This window comes from Dipodomys merriami, unplaced genomic scaffold (assembly GCF_024711535.1).
Source record: "Dipodomys merriami isolate MVZ:Mamm:240054 unplaced genomic scaffold, mDipMer1.0.p SCAF_8, whole genome shotgun sequence".
In the NCBI taxonomy this organism is placed as follows: domain Eukaryota; kingdom Metazoa; phylum Chordata; class Mammalia; order Rodentia; family Heteromyidae; genus Dipodomys; species Dipodomys merriami.
Window position 1 is genome coordinate 14,503,790 of NW_027206401.1, and position 22,583 is coordinate 14,526,372.

General features: G+C 39.4%; 1 protein-coding gene across 1 annotated transcript; it reads left to right on the forward strand.

Annotated features, from left to right (window-relative positions):
• Window positions 1–885: 885 nt before the first annotated feature.
• Fbxo30 (F-box protein 30) lies at window positions 886–21,152 on the forward strand. Its single transcript, XM_070010885.1, has 3 exons — window positions 886–1,239; window positions 10,765–12,820; window positions 16,544–21,152. The coding sequence occupies exons 2-3, from the start codon at window positions 10,781–10,783 to the stop codon at window positions 16,745–16,747; spliced, it is 2,244 nt and encodes a 747-aa protein (XP_069866986.1). The 5' UTR covers window positions 886–1,239; window positions 10,765–10,780; the 3' UTR covers window positions 16,748–21,152.
• The last annotated feature ends 1,431 nt before the right edge of the window (window positions 21,153–22,583 follow it).

Genomic DNA, 22,583 nt, shown 5'->3' on the forward strand with positions numbered 1-22,583 from the left:
GGTGCGTCAAGGAAAAACATCCCCGAATCTCAGGAAGTGCAATCATGGAACTTGAAAGCTGGGAAGGACCCCTGAAAAGCTGAAAACAACCCGGACCTCTTAATTTCAGAGCCGGCCGAGGAGGCGATGAAGCCCGTGGTGCCTCGGTCAGGAGAGCCAGCCCTGTCTCCAGGGCCTGCTTCACCCCCCTTCCCATAGGCAGATGGGGTGGCCCATCTGCAGCCAAGTTCGATTTCTTTTAAGTTGATTCAAACAACGCCCCCCCCCCTATTTTTTTCTTTTTTCACTTAAAGAACTGACGTTTGCGCTGCTGCGACGCCCTAACCCAGTCACCCCTTTCAGATTCACTGGTCTTTAAGACCGGTCATCCCAAACGGGGTGCGAGCCGCACGAGCTCGGGAAGGGAACCCCCCCCAGGCCTGTGGGGGCAGGCGGAGCGGGCAGCAGGGGTTCACTAGATGAGGGGGTCCCCACCACAGGACGGCTGCCCCGGGGCAGGGTGCGTCGGGCAGCGGTGGGGGGGCGCGGACGGCCCTTCGTTAACGAAGCCACGTGCCGTGCGCGAAGTCCCCGCCCCGAGATCTCCGGCCCGGCCGGCGGGGACCCGAGGCCCCCACCCGGGGCACCCAGCGAGGGCGGGCCGGCGGGAAGGCCGCGTGGGCGCCGGGGCTCGGCGGGCGCTGACCCCGTCCCGGAGCCGAGGCCGCGGACGCGCGGACGCGCGGACCCGCGGCCGCCACCGCAGCCCTCCCCGCCCCCCTCTACACGAGCCTGTTACCACGACTGGAAAACTGAAGGTCCAGGATTCCTTCCAAGAAAGCAAGGTTCTAAAATCGAACAGGGCCTGACGGCTGCGCGGCACCGAACCCCGAGAGCCGCGGGGCGTCCCGGGCGCCGAGCCGCGAGAGCCAGGCGTCTGCGCTCCCAGCCCCCATGGGCGCCGGCGAGTGAGAGCAGGGACAGAGGGCGGCGTGCGCGTCCCCGCCAAGCCCGGCGTGCGCGCCTCCCGCCGCCCGCTCCTGCGTGCGCGCCGCCGGTGGGCGGGGCCCAGCGGGGCGGGGCGCGCGGAGAGGGCGGCCGCCTTTGGAGGAGGCCGTGGAAGAGAGAAAAGGCGGCGGCCCGGTTGTGGAGAGCGGCGCGGAGGAGGAGGCGGACCGGTCCCGAACGTGGGGCGCTGAGCTTCGGGGTGCGGCGGCCACGGCAAGCGGGGCCAGGGCCGCGGTTCGGCCGCAGAGGCCGGTGAGTGTCCGGGAGGCCCCGCCCGCGGGGAGGCCGGCGCGGGCCGCGGAGAGCGCCGGGCACCGCGGCTGCGGCCGAGCGGGGCGCGGACCTGGGCTCCGGGGCCGCGGCGGGACCCGGGCCGAGCGGAGTCAGCGCGGCTCGGGGGCCGGGGCCGCCGTGCGGGCGCGCGGGGCCGGGGCCGTCCGCCCCCGGGGTCCGCGCCCCGCCGCCTGCGTGGCCAGCGGTTGAGGCGGTCAGCAAATGGCGACCCGAACCCCAGGGCCGCCGACCCCCCCCCCCCCGCTCCCCGGGTCACCCTGGTTTGGGGGTGTGTGTGCGCGCGCGCGCGCGTCGAGGAGGGGTTGTCAAACTTTTAGGGAACCCCGTGCCTTTGGGGGGCGTCGAGCAAGTTGGGATTCTTTGGGGACAAACGGGTTAAAGTGAGGACTTGGGGCGGCCTGGAAACTCTCTCGGCGGGATGAGCGGAGTTGGTAACTTTTCCATTCATGGAAGCGAGTCGGCCCGGCTCAGCCGCAGACCTTGTGAAAGGCGAACTCCTGCCCCGCGCTGCAGACCTGCGGGGCGGGGGCGGGGGAGCACACAGATCGCGGGGTGCAGCCCCAGGATCTGCGGGGGGGGAGTGTTTTCCACGTGACTGAGCTGTCTGGGTAAACCCTGCCCCCCCCCCCCTCCGCCCGTCTCTGCTTTTAACTTCCAGCCCCTGTTGTAAATCCTGAATTAAAGATGCTTGGGGAAGCAAACGGACCTTTTTCTTTCTCGCGATTACTTTGTTGTTGTTGTTGTTGACGACTCCGAGCCAAGATGAAGTTATTTATGGGCATCTTGATACCAATGTAGGTTGTTAGAACTCTGAACCCAGCCTCCCCGCCCCACCCCCCAGCCAACTCTCTAGGTGGTTAACCTGTTCTCTGCTGCCCAGTAAATGATCGGGTCGTACCTTGGTGCGTAGTAAAGTTTTCCAAAACAGTTGAGTGGTTCACCGGGCCGAAGGCCGGACACCATAAAATACGCCTTTCGGATTCTCCCCTCCCTCCCCTCTCCGCCCAGGGGTAGATTTCAGTCTGTGGTTTTCGTTGAATCACTCTTCTTGATGCTTAGTCACTGTTTCTCACTGTGGAAGTTTAATTGGGGACAGCGTGGTGTTTTGCAAACTCCTTAAATTGCCAGTTTGTTTTTTACCCAGGACTTTAATTAACATAAGCTTTATTTCGTGGGTGATTCTAGAAATGGAACCGGAGTTTGCCTGTGTGTTCCAAGTTTACTAAAATGTTTAGGTTGAACCCAGTGTTTCTAAGTTGCTAGCATTGGGAGACTTGCTTAAAAAAAAAACAACAACCAAGTATTCTAATAAAATGTAACATTAAAATGCAGTACTGCATAAATAATTGCTAACGTTTTTTTGACAATGTATGTAGTCGGAGAGGTATTTGAAAGTCACCAAAATAGGTATTGGTTAATGAGTTTAGTATTTGGTCTCTAAGCCAGATCTCTAAAACATATGACTATTGTGATATTTTAAGTGATCTGCTAAGACTATTTTGATAAAGGGAGTTGGTGAACACTGGTCATTGTATTCTAGAATGGCACTGTATTTGTAGAAAACTTGTTTTGACTCAAAGACTATTACTTAATTTCATATTCATTGCATGAAATAGGTGAGATTGAGCTTGTAGGTCAGTTTAGGGAGGTGTTACATGAGCATACATCAGATTTCCTTCTAACAAAGTATGTCTTTTAAAGAGAAATGTTAGCACTAGATACAGTAGTTCCTCATATCACTGCATTTAATGAGCTTCTTAAGTTTAACCAGATATAAAAACAATTGTACATGAAGTTGTGTGTATAAGTGTGGCTGTTTTCTAAGAACTGCATGTTCATGTCTTATTGGACACAATTATAACCAACCTTTCCAAAGATCTACATTGATTTCAGAGTACAGGAACTGCCTCGAGCCCAAAAGCTGAGAGTTGTTGGCAGGCCACTCACTGCCAGCCTGGTGGAACGCTTTGAACTGAGCATCAGTTCACACAGGTTCTTATCTTAGTATTAATGTTTACTAATATTGCTTTCCTTTCTGATAAAAAGCTGTGATACTTTAATTTGTTTAGTGGAGATTTCAAGTCACCACTGTTACTTTGAAACCAATCTGTCACCATGACCATGTTTAGAAGTACAAGATGTATATTTTCTATTATATCACATCGGGAAGGATATATACTTGAATTTTTTTCTCATGTAATTTATTCATCTTAAAACCAGGAACAAAAGTTTAATAAAACAATTACATACTGTAACTCATTGAGCCGTTTTGGACCAGGACGTGTGCTGTATGGGTTGGGAATCCAGTGATTCTTATCTAGCCACCTTGATGCCCTCCTTTATAATTTTTTAACTTTTTATTATGTTTATTTTCAGTGCTGAGGTTTGATCCTAGGCCCTTACATATTCTAGACAAGGGCTGTACCACTAAGCTATAGTATCCTCCAGATCCCCACCCTACATACTTTTTAAACTTAAGACAATCTGGGTGCCAGTGGCTTATGCCTATAGTCCTAGCTACTCAGGAGGCTGAGATCTGAGGATCATGGTTCGAAGCCAGTCTCTAAATAACCAACAAAAATGCCAGAAGTGAAACTGTGGCTCAAGTGGTGGAGGGTCAACCTTGACCAAAAGAGCTTGGGGACGGTGCCCAGGCCCTGAATTTAAACCCCAGGACCGACCAACACACACACACACACACACACACACACACACACACACACACACACACACGCACACGCACACGCGCACGCGCACGCACGCACGCACACACAAACCCCAGGACCGACCAACACACACACACACACACACACACGACAAAATGTCCAACCAAAGTATAGTTTTATTATGATAATTAAAATGAAATGCATCCCAGCAGTAGTCAACCTATGTTTGCATTTACCATATACATACTGCTATCTTTGACTATATGAAGGATGATATTTGCCCTGAGATGCTTCTGGCAACATTGCACTATTGGACTTATTTGTAATAATGGTTAATCATTTAAACAGGTCTGTCTAGTTCCACATCACCCATACTTTGGGACAACATGTTATTATTTTAAGTAGAATTCTGTTTTGTCTATTACCATGCTAATTTTAATATTAAGGCTGTAGATTAGTGCCACTCCCTATTTCAAGCCCCTCCTCATCTTATATCCTTCAGTATCTGTACAAGTCTGAACACCAAACCTTGTCTTTTTTTTTTAATTAGTGCCTCTTCACTTAGTTTTTCTTATTAACTAGCCTACAGAGTTGATTAGCAATTAAAATAATGGAGCAACATAAAAGTAAATTTTCCTCCTTTCTTTTTTTAATCAATGTTAGTTTTTAAGGATTTTTTAAACAATGGAAGATTGACATTTCCTTTCTTTGATTTACCTTTCCCATTAATTTACTTTTTAAAAGATGATAGAGCTATATCTAATCCATGTATAATACCACCTGTTAGCACACCAGTTAGGTGCTCCATATGTGAACACCACTGGCTTTTTTTTTTTTTTTAATCTGAGACTGGAAATCAAGCTATGTATCTGATACTTTGACTCATTGGCGGTGTTTTACCAACTGAGCCACATCTCCAACCCCTTCCCCCTACCCCCACCATTGACTTTCAAGCCAAGGTAAGGCTGTAACTCTGACTCAGATTGGTTGTCTAATGGTAGAGCTGAAAATCTGTATCTTTTTTCATGGACTATGTTGTTGACATAAAGAATCTCAGTTGTTTGGAATCCATGTTGTTGTTTTATTGCATGCCTTGTTGTTTTTATTCACATATTTACACAAATGAATCTGTTTAGGGCAAAATTTGAATGCAGGGAACACAGTCATGAGTGAGATAGAGATGGCTTGACCTTTATGGAGCTTGAAGATTTCCTGTGGTCTAGATGTTAGAATCATTTTTTACTTTGAGTTGTTTTTAGTACTAAGAGGGGAAATGTACTAGTTGATAAATATACATCAGAACCTTTATTTTGAGGTACACGGAAAAGTAGCATTTAAGCTTAAGGCTAAAGAGTTGGAGTGGCATGTTAAGGTAAGGAAAGAGGTGCATCTTTTAATAGAAGGAACAATCCTCACTGAACAATCTGTTTTGCATACATTGAATGACTTTTCTTGGCATGTTATGAAATCATGCTGGTTTATTATCTTCCTTTGTGTTTCCATGATTTTGGGAAAATATTTGAGGGCACTATCTCTTTGCCTTAAATGACAAGATCTCATTTCATTGTATGGGAAAATGCCATGTCTTAAAACTATTTTTAAGAATTGCTTGTCAGCCACAGTGTGTTTGGCAAGGCACTTCTGTAGAGAAAATTGAAACTACTGTAAAGTTTTTAATAAAACTTTTTCCAGAAATCCATATTAAAGTGTAAATTAACACAGATGTTATTTGCCATGCTAACTCTTTTTTAATTTTTAATTTTACTTTCCTATAAAGATGTACAGAGGTTTACAGTTACATCAGTAAGGTGATGAGTACATTTCTTGTCCAGCATTGTCACTCCCTCCTTTGTTTTTCTGCTGCTATCTCTTCCCTCCCTCATTTACCCCCAAGTTGTAAAGTTCATATTAAGTGAAGTAAACCAGACCCAAAGAAATAGGGGTCCCATGGCTTCTCTTGAAATAACTAGTATATGTCTAGGATAATCTTACCAGATGAGCAGAAAAGCTCAAAAGCTATGTACATATGACCATACAAGATGATGCTAAGCAAAATATGAACCCCAACATTTGACACAAGAGGTTTTTCTTCATTGTTGTTGTTTTTTAATGTACTATGTGATTTTTTTTGTTGTTTCTTTTGTATGATCTTCCCTGGTGTCACTGTATTTGATTTTGATACCCTGCATCTTGTATGTACATTTATCTAATTTGGGAGGGGAAGAGGAATAACAAAATGCTGAAGCAAGGACACAGGATGACCCATTGCAACAATGATATTCATAAGACACTATGTTGGAAATGCTATGCTAACTCTTTAACTCTGCTTCAACAGAGTTAAAAGAAACATTGAGTTTTAAATTAAGCACATCTTGATTGAAGCCTCAATTGTAGCTACTTGTTTTCTACCAGACCTTCTGTGTCATTGTTCAACAGATAAAATTAGGGCTGTGCAGTTTAAAAACTATTTCACAAAATTTATGAGTAGCTGTGGATAGCTTTATTAAAGCATTTTAAATTTGCTAATTATGATGTTAGAGGTTACATCTGGGAGTGTTTTAAATTTGGAAAAGCTGAGGACTCGCTCTCCCCAAAACACACTCCAAAATGACTGCTACATTTTCTTATCTCTTTACATTTGAACTGTCAAATGGGATTGAATTTGATTCTTCTTTTTTGTGGCTATTTTGAGAATTGGTAAATATATCATATACCTTATATTTATGTTGGGCATTATTGGTCAGATTATTTAGAAGACATTTTAAACAGGTATCTTCATAGTAAAGTAATATGTTCTTATAATTAGAAAGGAGCAAAAAGACTTTCTTGACCACAAGGGCGATTAAGGGTTGGAATAAACTACAAGCAAAGTTGTGTAATCTCCATTCCCCAAATAACATCTTAAAATTGAGTCACCAGTTACTGAAGAGCTGCTTTATTTTCTTTTTTTTTTTTTTTTTTTTTTTTTTTTGTCGGTCGTGGGGCTTGAACTCTGGGCCTGGGAGCTGTCCCTCAGCTCTTCAGCTCAAGGCGAGCGCTCTACCACTTGAGCTACAGCGCCACTTCCGGTTTTCTGGTGGTTTATTGGAGATAGGAGTCTCACGGTCTCTCCTGCCCGGGCTGGCTTTGAACCGTGATCCTCAGATCTCAGCCTCCTGAGTAGCTAGGATTACAGGCGTGAGCCACCAGCGCCCGGCTTTGCCTTATTTTCTTGAACTTCAGTAAGCAACCATGTCTGCTACTCTCTTTTTATATTGGTCAGATACAGAGTTAAGTCCTACTTTTGCCAGTTAGTAGGTAGATGATTCTCAGCAAGTTACTTAACCATTTCTGAACCTCAGATTTCTCTGGGTTCTTATAAGGATGTAAATGATTTAATATATTTTAAGGATAAAATAAGTATAGAATTAATGTTCTCTTTTTCTTCAGAGTCAACTTCAATAAAGAATAGGTATTCTGAATATGTTGGTACAAGTTTCATTGTTTTTGTTTTTAAACATTCAGAGGAAGGATGATATGGTCTCAGCTCTTTATTTAGAATCCTTGAGAACTCATTTCTTTCCTTTTGCCTTTAAAAGTATTCTCTCTTTTTGCATTTAACTTAGAATTGTAAGTTATTATTATTTTGCTAGTCCTAGGGCTTGAACTCTGGCCCTGGGCTCTGTCCCTGAGCTTTTTTTTTTTTGGCTCAAGGTTAGAACTCTACCACTTGAGCCACAGCACCACTTAGGGATTTTTTTGAGTAGTTTTATTGGTGATAAGAGTCTCATGTATTTTCCTGCCCTAGCTGGTTTTGAATTTCTATCCTCAGATCTCAGCCTCCTAAGTAGCTAGTATTATAGGCAGAGCCATAGGTGCTGGCAATAGTTACTGTTTTTAACACTTCAGGAAGCCAGTGGTTTGTTGTTGTTGTTGTTTGTTTTTAATTGGCTTACATTAACTATAGGGGGGAGGGGATTCATTTGTTTACAATATAGTCAGTCTCACCCTATAGCTCATCCTCTATCCCAAAACAGTTTCAACGGGTTTCATATTCCATTTTCAGAGTTGCAATCCATCTGTTCTGATTGCATTTCACTGCTTTGACTTCTTTCATTCTCCTTGTTAGTCCAACCCCCTCCTTCTAGTTCCTTCCCTCAATAACAGAGCCTGTTTCTCCTTCCCTAGGGGGCCCTGTAACCCCCTGTTGATCAACAGCCTTCACTGAGGTTCTTTATACTGTTTTCATATATGCTTGCAATATATTTCCAAAATATTTACCCTCTTTCTTTTTTTCCTTTCCCCATTCTCCTTTTAGTGATGTTTCTAAGATGTGTTCTGCCTGGTGGTCATGTGATGGAATATGTGGTAACATAAAATGTCCCTAACAAGTTCTAAAAGCAGTGGTCACTCCTGTTGAAATCGCTTGTTTTTTAGGTTTCTGTCTTAGCAACAGACAGGCTTGTAATCTTTAGCATGTGAGATAAACTTGTATAGTAGCTGCAAAACAAGAAAGCTACAGCTCTTTATACAGTCTAATCACCCGTTCAGCTTTGTCTCAATTCTTCTTGATGTATCTTTTTGAATGTCTGCTTAAATTACAAATGTTTGTCACTATTCATCTGTCATTTCTTCTACTATGGAGAATGTTTTTAATTTGGAAGTTGTGTACTTGTTTATGAAATTTGAAAGAATATAAAGGCACCTTATTTTATTATTAAGCACAATTTAAAATTATAATTTTGATGTTGAATGTGTGTCTCCTCTCCTTAGCATAATTCAACATTGTATAGAACTTCTTACCTAATTAAGTAAAGCTCTGTTAATGATGACTAGATAGGTTTTTATTATTGTAGTTTGAGGAAAATCATGCTTTAATGGAAGAAAATAATAAAACAATTTCATAAGTGATTACTTTTTCTGGTCCAAGATAGAGTTTAGGGGAAAATATGTAAAAGAGCCAATTATCTTTTATGTACTGAATTTAGAAAACAGACCAAGAATATGCTTCTTAGCTAGAAAATTATATACTGCAGTATAACAAGTTGGAAAACACTTGAGTTACAAGTGAAAACATACAAAGTTGTTACAGAGGTATGGAGTCTGCAAGAGGGATCTGGGCAGGATGCTTTTACAGATGAGGTGATATTGAAACTTTTGAAGAACACCCAAGGAGAATGTATAGAATAAACCAGAAATGACACGTGGTCTGATAAAAAGCTAATGTTTAGATAAAGGAATAACCAAAGAGGTAACAGTAGGAGAATGAGAAGTGTGGAAACAACATGAAAAATAAAGGAAAACAACAGTCCAAAAAGGAAAGGTTAGTCATCATAATGAAATTCGGCCAAAGGAGATGGCATCTGAAAAAACAAGTAAATACCCTTTGGATTTAGAAAACCTCACTAAGAACAGATTGAGACAGTAAAGTGAGGGTAGAGTTGGTGAGTATATTAGAGATTAGATTTTTATTGTTGTTACCTTTTGGTTTTCCTAAAATTTTAACTGAGTAGTAAATAAGAATGATATCAAAGGTCAGTATTAGTTTAAGTTTTTGATGCTGATAGGAACAAACCAATGACATGGTTGAAATGATTTAAAAATGCATCAAATAGATTCAAATTATAGTTAGGCCAGTATGTCTTGCTTATACTTTCTTTTATTTCTGGTCTAAAACTTGATGCTAAAAAAGTTAAAATGCTAGTTGTAATGCAGGAAAGATCTTAAGGTATCTGTAATCTCTTCATCTTTTCTAGACCCTGTTTCTCAAAATTCTCTAGAACTTTCACTTAGTAAAAGTGAATTCTTTAGAGCAACATATAACACTTACCAGGGGATTTGCTTCATTTCTGTTGGGTCTCACTTTTCAGAGCTATCTTATATTTCACCCTGATCCAGCAATCATAGGAAGATTGAGTAGGTGTTGTCAGTGAATGTATTTCTGCATTTTCATATGCTGAATGCCTTTTTTCTTACCAGTTTACTGTCTCATACTTCTTATCATTATGGCTACTATGCATTATCTATCCTTTTAACATACTGATTAGCTTTTCTATATTACCATTTTATTTTCTTTATCTTGATCACGAGGGTGATGGGGTTTTTACTGTCTTCAGGCTCCTGTTCTAGCTCCTTAGGAGAACGTGTCACACAGAATACTACCTGGTACATAGTAGTTTAATGAAAGAAACTGTCTCTCCAGAGAGCCACAGCTACATAGCTTGGGCCAAACTTTTATTTTCTAGATAAATTTCTTATATACTTTGATTAAGCTTGTTGATTTATTGTAGACCTTAATAGGTTTATATAGAAGAGATGAGTTAATATATTCAGAAGGAATAAAAAATTAGTAAAAAAGTTTTGATTATGTGCCTTTATGTAATAGATTATTCTGTTAGAAATATGATGAAGTCTCTGCAATGTGAGATAAACCAAAATCAGTTTAATTGAAATTAAATGATAAACTGTAGCATTCTCTGAAATCTAGAAATTGAAGATACACAGTAACTTATTATCACTCATTGATTTAGTACACAATATTCGTTTTAAGTATTATATTTTGAAAGGTATAATATGCCTTTGATATACTGTAATTTGGTACATAAAAAAGAAACTATGACATTTTAAAGTACTGAGTTGTTACTTAAAGTGATTAACTTCCTTCAAGATGATTTATTGATCATATGTAAAATGAACTAGTTGAATATGGTCATATGTTTCTTATTTCTGAAGAATAAAGTGGTTTATATTATTTTTTCAAAAATTGACCACTTTTTGGCTAACTTGCTTTCTTTTTTTTTCTTTCTTTCTTTCTTTCTTTTTCTATTTCAAAAACTAGAGCTGGATTGGCCACTATGGAGGAGGAGCTGCAGCATTCACACTGTGTGAATTGTGTCAGTAGGCGCTGTATGACCAGACCTGACCCTGGGGTTTCCTGTGACTTGATTGGTTGTCCATTGGTTTGTGGAGCAGTTTTCCACTCTTGTAAAGCTGATGAGCATCGACTTTTATGTCCTTTTGAGCGAGTGCCTTGTTTAAATAGTGACTTTGGATGTCCATTTACGCTGGCTCGAAATAAAGTTGCTGAACATCTAGAAATGTGTCCTGCAAGTGTGGTGTGCTGTACTATGGAATGGAACCGATGGCCAGTTAGTTATGCAGACCGGAAGTCATATGAAAATCTAAGCAGAGATGTTGATGAAGTGGCACAACTAGATATGGCCTTGGCTCTTCAAGATCAAAGGATGCTCTTAGAATCACTCAAAGTAGCCACCATGATGTCAAAAGCAACTGATAAAGTATCTGAACCTAGAGAGCAAATCTCTGTTAAATCAAGTGTCCAAGAAATTCCACATGCTAATGGTTTGGTGTCTGTTGATGAAGAATCTTATGGTGCACTTTATCAAGCTACTGTAGAGACAACCCGAAGTTTGGCTGCTGCTTTAGATATCCTGAACACTGCCACAAGAGACATTGGCATGTTAAATACAAGTCCCCATGCCACCACAAATGAAATGGATGAAGGACAAAATGCCAGAGAAAGCCAACAAGATAGAAACTTAAAAGACCAGGATCATCTTCATGAGGATGAGATAGGGGCAGTAGGTGGAATCGACTATAATGGCACAAGTCAGAATGCCCAGTCTGAACAAAATGGTTCAAGTGATTTACTATGTGACCTGAATTCAGGTTGTTATGGCACTTCTACTCTTTGTAATGGCTTTCCTTTGGAAAACATACGTACACAGGTCAAAGATGATGATCAGAATTTTCATGGTGACTCATTACAAAGTAACTTAACAAATGGAGAATGCATAGCATCAGATGGTACTTCAGAACCTTCCAATTCGCTTTTAGTAGGAGCACAACTTAGGGAAATACTTCCATCCAGCGCTTTGCCTAATGGCACAGTTCAGCATATCCTCATGCCAGATGGTGAAGATGAAGGAGAATTGTATTGGAAAAAAGTAGACTTGGGAGACTTGAGGAATATGGATGTTTTATCTTTAAATCATACTCCTTCGTTCAAATTTCTCTCTAACTCATGTTGGTCTAAACCAAAGGAAGATAAAGCTGTAGATACATCCGACTTGGAAGTTGGAGAAGATCCCATGGGCCTCCAAGGAATAGATCTGATTACAGCAGCATTACTCTTTTGTCTAGGAGACTCTCCAGGAGGAAGGGGTATATCGGATAGTCGCATGGTTGATGTGTATCACATTGACTTTGGGACACAGACCTTTTCACTTCCATCTGCAATATTAGCTACAAATACAATGGTTGGGGAAATAGCTTCAGCTTCAGCTTGCGATCATGCCAATCCACAACTTTCAAATCCAAGCCCTTTTCAGACACTTGGGCTGGATTTAGTATTAGAATGTGTTGCTAGATACCAACCTAAGCAACGTTCAATGTTTACCTTTGTGTGTGGACAATTATTTAGGAGAAAGGAATTTTCTTCACATTTTAAGAATGTGCATGGTGACATTCACGCTGGACTCAACGGATGGATGGAACAGAGGTGTCCTTTAGCTTACTATGGTTGTACCTATTCCCAGCGTAGGTTTTGTCCATCAACACTAGGAGCAAAGATTATACATGACCGCCATTTGAGGTCATTTGGAGTTCAGCCATGTGTGTCTACGGTATTAGCAGAGCCTTCTAGAAACTGTGTATTGGGATTACATAGTGACCATCTAAGTAGTCTTCCATTTGAGGTCCTGCAACATATTGCAGGTTTTCTTGATGGCTTCAGTTTATGCCAGCTCTCCTGTGTATCCAGACTAATGAGGGATGTATGTGGCAGTCTGCTTCAATCTCGAGGAATGGTTATATTGCAGTGGGGGAAAAAGAAGTATCCAGAAGGAAATTCATCATGGCAGATTAAGGAAAAGGTTAGTTCAATCTTCACCAAATCTACTTATTTAAAGAGTAGGCAATAATGCTGCAGAATTAATACAGTGAATACCTTGCTGAGAAATCGATTATCCTGTAAAGCTAATATCATGATGCATTTTTTTAAATGTCAGCGGGGAACTAGAATAGAGTTGTTTGCCATAATCACAAATTTATTGTAGATTTCCCAGATCTAGACTCACATGACAAAGGGCATTTGTTTTGCACTTCCTTAACTCTCTGTTAACAGCTTCCTTTACATCCGTGTTGCAGTCTTCTGATTTCTGAAACAGTTTCCCCATATGACAATGGAGAAAGAAGACCATCTTGCTTACAGTTACCTTTATTCTTACCAGATTTTTTTCGGGGGGGGGAGGATGGAGGGTCAGTTGTGGGGCTTGAACTCTGAGCCTGGGTGCTGTCCCTCAGCTCTTCAGCTCAAGGCCAGCGCTCTACCACATTAAGTCACAGCGCCACTTCGTTTTCCGATGATTAATTGGAATAAGAGTCTCACAGATTTTTCTGCCCAGACTGGCTGTGAACTGCGATTCTCAGATCACAGCCTTCTGAATAGTTAGGATTACAGGCATGAGCCACCAGTGCCTGGCTTAGTCTTACCAGTTTTATATGTCAGAATTATATTGTGAATAGTTAGCCTTACTACAGTACAAAGGAGTGACGCCTATAATAAATCTAGCAGACCTGGCTCTACCATTTCCCTCCTGTGATATGCTTAGCTTCTATTAGAAGCCCTATGCAGTGAAAAGTAAAAGGGATTGTAGCCAGGTACCTCGTGTCTTATGCCCATAATCCTAGCTACTCAATAGGCTGAGATCTGAGTATTGCAGTTCAAAGCTAGTTCAGGCAAGAAAGTCCATGAGACTTTCTTCTCCTGTTAGCCTTTAAACTGGCAGAAGCAGAGCTGTGGCTCAAGTGGTAGAGCACTAGCATTGAGCAAAAAAAGCTTAGGGAGAGTAGCCGGGCCCTGTGTTCAGGCCCCATAACTAGCACAAAAGGATTGCAGAGATCTGTGCTTATAGGTAATTTTCATTTTAGAATATGTAGAAAATTTTACATTTTCTAATGTAGGCAGTTTTGATAAGCTGAACATTTGGTTGCATAGTATTCAGAATTCTGATTATTCTTGATAACCTTAGGTTTTATCTTTTATTGTTCTCTCTTTGAGGCCTTGATCAATGAATGAACATACAAGTTATTTTATGAATTTTTTTCCCCAGAAGGGCATCTGGTGGCAGAAGTTTCGTTTTGCAAGATGGTTAGTTTTTCCCTTTTTGGGATGAGACACTATGACCTCAGTTCTTACTCACTAGTATTAACTTGGAATGAAATATTTTCAGGGAATTTTTAATAATCTCACCTAGCCTCCAAGTTTAAATTAACATCACATATAAATTAGTTAGACCCCTATACTGTGGTCATTTTCTGTACAAAATAGACAAGCATTTATTGGATATCTCTAGTTGGTTATATAATAGTTTCCTCAATCTCAAAATGTCCAATTTACTCCTCTACCCTCTTAATCTCAGGAAGGGCTGTTATTGTCTAACAAGCTGTCCACATCAGGGGTCTGTGATTGTTTTTTGCTCACTTTATTTCTATATCTAGGTAATTAAGTCCTTTTCATTCTTGCTGTTTTCATATCTGCCAGGTTTTCGTTTGTCTCCCTACCCTTTTCCTAGTTCAGTCCCATCTTTGATTCTCTTCTGGAGCATTACTACAGCTTCCTTCTGAGTCTCTACTTCCAGTGGACTTCTCTCCAACTCTATACAAGAATTTAGAATTATATATAATGTTTCTTAGATACAGTTCTTACGCTATCAGTTAATGTTTATAGCTTTGTTAGTATTCCTCCATTGACCTTTTGGATTAGAGGCTGTCTTTTTAACAAAAGCATGTTCAACTTTTTATAATCTTATTCATACTTAACCTTCTGCCTTTTTTTCCTTTTACTTTATATTCCTGCCACACTGACTTGTTTTTCTCATGTTTTCTTTCTTCTTGCAAGGCTTTCAAATGTGCTTTTCTTAGTACCCACATTTGAACACCTATAACATACCAGTGTATCTTAGCACCAATCCTCCTTGGATACCAAGGGATGATAATATTCAGTGTTCTCTATGTAGACACCGTTCTATTAGCTGGGATGTGTAGGTTTTTCTTGCCCTGTTCATAATTGTTACCTAGGGCTTTCTTAGTCTTCCTTCATGCTTGTTATGTATGTCTAGGAAGCATTATGTTTCCATTCATAAAGATGATAAGGGGCCATATACCATTGATGGACTAGGGAGATAGTGTTTCAGGAGTTGCTGACTCAGCGAGGGGAAATAGCTCACATGTTTCCAGTAGACACATGAACAGGGATGACAGGTGAGTCCTTTATCTTAATAACACATTGCATAGCCTACAATAAGATCCATTTTTGCATAATCTTACTCTTTAATTGTAAGCTTTTGGGGACATTTTGAATAAATTGAAGCAACTGGTTTTTAAAAAATATTTTTAGTAGCTTCAGTATTTGTGAGTTGTGTTTGAATAAGCTAAGTATTTTTTAGAATACTTTGTATGGAGTAACAGGTATTAATGAAAACTCTAGGGAGAAAAAATATTTGTCAGTATCTCCAGGTTATGAATAGCTTAACATAGGTACTTTCACATAAAAATAATTGTATACAGTATATGTTATTTTAGAAAGTAGCTCTGCATTCATGAAGTTACATTTGTTTTATGTTTAATAAGCCACATTGGGTATGAGTTTTTAATGTTGGCTTTTACTTCGTGTGTGTGTGTGTGTGTGTGTGTGTGTGTGTGTGTGTGTGTGAGTCGTGGGGCTTGAACTCTGGGCCTGAGAGGTGTGTGTGTGTGTGTGTGTGTGTGTGTGTGTCAGTCGTGGGGCTTGAACTCTGGGCCTGAGGGGGTGTGTGTGTGTGTGTGTGTCAGTCGTGGGGCTTGAACTCTGGGCCTGAGAGCTGTCCCTCAGTTCTTCAGCTCAAAGTGAGCGCTCTACCACTCAGTCGTGGGGCTTGAACTCTGGGCCTGAGAGGGTGTGTGTGTGTGTGTGTGTGTGTGTGTGTGTGTGTGTGTGTGTGTGTGTGTGTGTGTGTGTGTGTGTGTGTGTGTGTGTGTGTGTGTGTGTGTGTGTGTGTGTGTGTGTGTGTGTGTCAGTCGTGGGGCTTGAACTCTGGGCGTGTGTGTGTGTGTGTGTGTGTGTGTGTGTGTGTGTGTGTGTGTGTGTGTGTGTGTGTGTGTGTGTGTCAGTCAGTCAGTCGTGGGGCTTGAACTCTGGGCCTGAGAGCTGTCCCTCAGTTCTTCAGCTCAAAGTGAGCGCTCTACCACTTGAGCCACAGTGCCACTTCTGGTTTTCTGGTGGTTTATTGGAGATCAGAGTCTCATGGGCTTTCCTGCCCAGGCTGGCTTTGAATCATGATCCTCAGATCTCAGCCTCCTTAGTAGCTAGGATTACAGGTATGAGCCACCTGCGCCTGGCTTACTTATTTTTTTATGTATTAGATTTATTGTAATCACTATCCCATAGAAGTGTCAATTTGACCAAGACTTACATCCAGATTTTCAAGTAACTAACTACTTGAAATACTAGGTATTCTTCTTAACAGTAGAAAAATATATGTATAATTAGAGCCAGAAGTGTGTTTTGGTTTTCTGTAAATTGACTTGTTTAATTCTGAAGTGGAATTTTCTTCTAGGTATGGCGATTCAGTACTGCATTTTGTTCTGTTGATGAGTGGAAATTTGCTGACATCCTGAGCATGGCTGACCACTTGAAGAAATGCAGTTACAATGTGGTAGAGAAACGGGAGGAAGCAATCCCATTGCCGTGTATGTGTGTGACTCGAGAGCTCACTAAAGAAGGACGTTCACTACGCTCAGTTTTAAAACCTGTACTGTAAGAACTGTACCTTCATGTGCACATACACACATCCAGGCACCTAATTTCTTTGTAATATGTGACACTTTTATTAATGTATTAAAGATTACAACTAGCAAAATTTATTGTCATTGTGTATATAAATGTTTTGAAGTGACATATATTTTTATAAAGTACTGTTTAGTTTGAAAAAAAAAGTTGCCTTAATGTTTGAAATGTGTGAAATTTTTGGAACTTGCTGGACAGGGTGATCTAATCTTTACATAAATTTCAGAATTAGTTTTTTTAATTGTGTGCATATTTTGGTTCTTAAACTTTTTGCTTCTTAAACTAACAAGATCCTGACCAAACAACTTATTCCACATATTTTCTATGGGTTGAAGCACAGGTTAATCGAAAAGCAAAATTTTGATTAAAATCTGTGGCAGAAGAATAACTTTCAATTGCTTAAGCATAAGATCATTACACAGTTTTTATTTTCCAGATTTCTCCTTTGACAATCAGTGATGCATAGGGATCTCTATTATACTGACATAATGCTTAAAATCATGACTAATGTTTGGCAACTGTTTTGAAATGGTCATATTTAAAATAATCCACAAAGGTGTTTTCATCTTAGGCTCTTACAACTCCTACAAGGAAAGTGATTCATACGCAGCTTTTTATTAGATATCATATCCAAAGACTCTTGGCAGTGTTTTACACAATCTTTCTTTTTGCTTCAACCCATATATTGTATATGGGAGGTAAAAGCAAAAACAAAAAACGAGCCTGTAAATTTAATTTGAAACTCTTCATGGTATTATGTATTTGCTAGATAATTTTAATGCTTGAAAAAATTTGCCTAAGTTTGAATTGGGCATATATGAATACATTTTAAATATTCAGAATGCAAAGGACTCAACTAGTTTGTTCATAAGCATTTGGCAAGTTTGGCTTTTGATGCTTATAAAAATATAACTACATTATTTTAAGACATTTTAAAATGGGAAGTTTAATAGCTTCTTTATAATGTAACAATCAAACAGATACATGTCTTGGTTGACAATCTCTTTGAGACATTTCCAAGCTAATTTCTGATATATTTCTAGTGGAAAGTCAGAGTTTTATCTTTGTATGAAGACCATGGTATAATGGAAGAATATTTACAGGTCTATTCTTGGAAGCTTTCAAAATGATTTGTCTATGGTTAACTTGATGTAGTGACCTTTAAAAAATGAATATACATGTTATATCAGTATTTAGAAATAAGTTGCAAAGAGGAGAATTTTTACCTAAATAATTGGTCCTCGGTAAATTCTGGCATTTGGTAATATAAAGTGATGACAAACTACATTGTTTTTGAATGTCAGAGCTCAATTGTTATCCTTCCTTTCTACATTGTTCCTGAGGGTTTATAGTTCCTGGTTTATGATTCCCATATATGGCAATCAGGCTGAGCAGAGACGTTCCTTGGGCATTAGAAAATTCTGAACTGCTTAAGATTTGTTTTGGTTGGATCAGTCCTTACTACAGTTGAAAAATGTAGCACTAAAGACTAATCAATTGTTTTGCCTCATTTGTCATTTTCCTTTTAGAATACTGATTTGTCAATGCTTAAGCTTTCTTTTCAATTGTGAGATTAATTTAATTTGAAAAAAATCCATTGCTGTTAAGAAGCCAAAAATAAGATCTCAGATACTTTAGAATAGAACTCTGCCTTACAGTTTTGCTGAAGAACGTGTCCATAATTAGGATAGCACAGTGTTTATGTTTGTTTTATGGCTATGGTTTTCAAGTCCATGAGTTCTAAATTTAGACTTCTTGTTTCCACACCAGATCATGAGATATTTAACATTGTTTTTCACATCATATTTCTTTTGCACATCTTTCACTGTTCTTTTTGTTATGCCACCATACTGTTTTGTTAGAATGTGTTCATTTTGCAACATGTGTTCAAGTTCTAATAAAATTGATGTTTTTCCTTTATATGGCTCATTAACTTACAAAGGAAAACTTTCATTTAAATAAAATCATAATACTTGTTTAACAAATTCCAGATGCACTCATATTGTTTCTTTAATTTTGACCTGTGTATTCCAGGAGTAGCTGGTTGATGTTGATCATTTCTCACTTTGTTTTTACTGTTGAACTGTTTTTCTTTAAGTATGAAAAGCTTACTAGTTAGCTTTCTCTGCTTCCTCGGTGTCTTAGTATTACCATCTAGAGGTATTGAAGGACTAGAGACTTCCTGGCATGATTATTTCTTTAAAACCTGTAATGAGAACCTTGTGTTTACCCTTTTAAGCATGAAAAGGTTTGTATGTTGGCCTGGTAGATTGTAAATTGAGAAGTCTGTTGATCTCTTAATCTTTGTCAAACAGTAAGATAAAGGGCAAGCTTCAGAAATGGAGCACAATATATTCTCTCATTCTCTGTCTCTCCTTCCCATTCCCCCTCAGCTCTTTGTATTTGAGATGGGAACAGCAATCTATTTTAACAAGTTATCTAGCGATTTTCGTGCACAACAAAATAGAGGTCTTATAGCAAAGCCTGGAACATGCCAGGTTAGCTGTCTTCTGATATATTATTGGAATGGGTGTATGTGTGTATGTACATATTTACAAACTGAAAAGTAGTGGTAATTTATGAATAGTATGGTTAAATTATGTTATCTCAGTCTTACAGCCATGTAAGACTGAGACTTAATGTCACTAACATTTTAATGGTGGTGCTTTGCAGTGCTGATTTTAGTTGAGTTAGCCTAGTCATCATCTCTTTCTCCTTTCACTTAGTAGTTTCAGATTTTTAAGGAAAGCAAAAGTTAGAAAGAGAAATATTGGACCCAATTTTGATTGGATTCTACAAAAGTACTTGTATAAGGGTGTTTTCAACCCTATCAGTAAGAGAGAGTTTCTGGTTTGTGAGTAGCATAGAATCTTTTCTTGGTCTTGGACCTTGTTCTGCATATCCCATCGGCCATGTTATTGCTGTTACTATCTGTCTTTTATAACATTGGTGGTTGTGATCTTAGTAATATTGAAGGTAATGGAGTTTGCAACAAACTTCTATACCCACTGAATATTTGGTGGTTTGCAGTACTACATTGATAACAGGTGTGACATGTACAAATTTGATGCCTTTTGAAGTCTTTGAATGCAAAGCACAAGAAATCTTGTATGTTGCATTCTGAAAAGAAACCTAAAAAGGAATGGATTTTCTCTTCTCAATTTTCTTTGGAGTACATTCATTCCATGTATAATACATCACATTGAGTGATGGTGTTATTGGCAGAGGTGTTTAGTAGTACAGTAGAGAGAAAACAGTTGACACTATATTCTGCACAAGTTTGTTTGCTTGTTTTTGTCAGTTATGAGGCTTGAACTCAGAGCCTGGGTACTGGGCCTGAGCTCTTTTTTGCTCAAAGCTAGCACTCTACTACTTTGAGCCACAGCTCCACTTCCAGTTTTTGAATGATTAATTGGACATAGGAGTCTTAACAGGGACTTTTCTGCCCAGGCTGGCTTTGAGCCATAATCCTCAGATCTCAGCTTCCTGAGTAGCTCAGATCACAGGCCTGAGCCATCAGCACCTGGCTCTGCACAAGGCTTTTTGATGGAGAGAATTTTTATGACATATCTCAGTTTATTCTGCTAAGTGATCTTAACATGCTCATGAGTTTTAGGAAGTCAGAGTAGGTGAATTAGTTATACCTTTAAAGTGTATCAACTCAGTACTGATGCACTTTATTATGTTTAAAATAATTTACCAACGAAGAAGCTCATAGGAGGCAGGTCTAGAAAGGTCATTAATTCAAGGCTAGCCTGGGTAAGTGTAATCAAGACGCATCTCAAAAACAACTGGAACAAACGGACTGGGAAACATAGCTCAAATGTTGAAGCACTTGCTTATTAAGGCCCTGGGTACAATGCTCAGTACCATAAAATAATAATTTACTGATGTGTTTTGTCACTGATTTTCAAACCTGATTTCTAGAAAAATAGTTTGAGTTACTTTGAATGAAATCTTCTATAAATAAAAGGAAACACAAGGAAGGTTGGTTTTTTTTTTTTTTTTTTTTTTTTTTTTTTTTTTTTTGGGGAAGTCACCTTTTATTAGAAAGGTCAAAGTAAATTCAGAAAATAATACCTTCCAACTTCCCATGTAACCTGACATGGCTCACTTTCCCACTTTACAAATGCAGTAAGAGAAGGGACGTTTAGATAAAGAAAAAGCAAATAAATATCATTGCCTAGAATTGTGTTTGCTACTGTTTGGAAGAGAATTTAGGGATTATACCAAAAAGAAAGCTAACCAAATTTGGTATGTTCTGGCCAGCAGATTTTCAGATTTATTACAGAGATAAAGGCCCTCTTCTTACCTTAGAACATTTCAAAAGTGACACTTTGTATTTAACTTACTGGATAATCCAACACATATAGAGAGGGACTTTTTTTTTTTTTTTTTTTTTTTTTTTTTTTTTTTGGGACTTTTAATTAAGTACAAAGAAGTGGGTTACATGGAAAGTTCGTGAACATGCTTCGTAGAAATAACAATAAAACTCATCAATTCAAAGTCTTCTGAGATAACAATTTTAGATTTCAGTGACTTCTTTCAAAGTGTCAGCAAAAACAAATTTGTAATTTGAGAAATTTGAAACACAGCATTTCTGATTTAATCATGTTATTTATCTAAAATAAGCTGTAGAAATTAAAATGGTGGTAAATACTACCCAGTGGTTTATCATGTCAACAGTCATTATCAATTCAATTAATGAGAAAATTATGACCTGACGTAAGTAACTACTGATAACTCACCATTATTTAGTAAATAAGGGATCGGATATACGGGGAGAACAGCATTGATTCCCTACAATAGTAATCGTTTTGTGAAAACAGCTGTGACATGACATGAAATTGCCTTGAATGGTTAATAATTTGGTGAACATGAATTCTATACACTTTTAATTTTTCATTTAAAGTGTTAAATCTGTTGTTGACACTCTCATTGTGAAACACTAGTTAGTACTGCGAATGACCTGTGTTCTGAAAGGACACTTGGGTGATTGACGCCTGAGGCACATCTCTCTCCCCAGTAGTTTCTGATGGATCTTTTCTTTATACATGATTTATACCAGCATCTGTCTTCAGTGCAAAGGGATGTAATATTTGTTTAAAAAAATACTAAGTGCATAATGCTAGACCATAAAGGCCATATGTTTTATAATCCATTTATATGAAATAACCAGAGTAAGCAAGTCCATAGAAATAAATCAGATGAGTGGTTGGCAAGGGTGAACAGTATGACTATAGAATGGTTATAGGGCTTTCTTTCAGAGTGATGCAAATGTTTCAGAACAATTTAGTAGTGTTGGTTGCATAGTATTGTGAATGTAAATGTACTTAGTTGTACATTTTTGTGATGGTAAAGTTTTACATGTATTTTTACCACAGTTGTTTTTTTTAAAGGATGTAGTATTTGAGGTCATAAATGACCAAATCTGAAAAGTATAATGTTCTCAAGGTTTGTGAAATGCTCAAGCTGTGCTTTAAAATTCATGTATAGCATTAGTAATGTAGCAGGTTTGTTCAGTTCAATAATAAAAATCGGTGAATCTCATCACTGAAGTACCAAGGACAGCAGCAGGAGCAGAGCTGCAGTTCTTCAGCATTTCCTATCATTGAGAGACTCTGACTGTTGCTGGCTTCTGTCAATGATCATTTTCTACCTTTCACATTTTATTACCATTCCTTGGGGTACATTGCAGTTGGACTTAAAAGATCTGTTTTAGAAAATACTTTGAAACAGTTTGTATAATTTTCAGTACTGTTTTTTACAGTTTTATACTTTCTGTTTATTTTATAGTGCAAATGCAATTA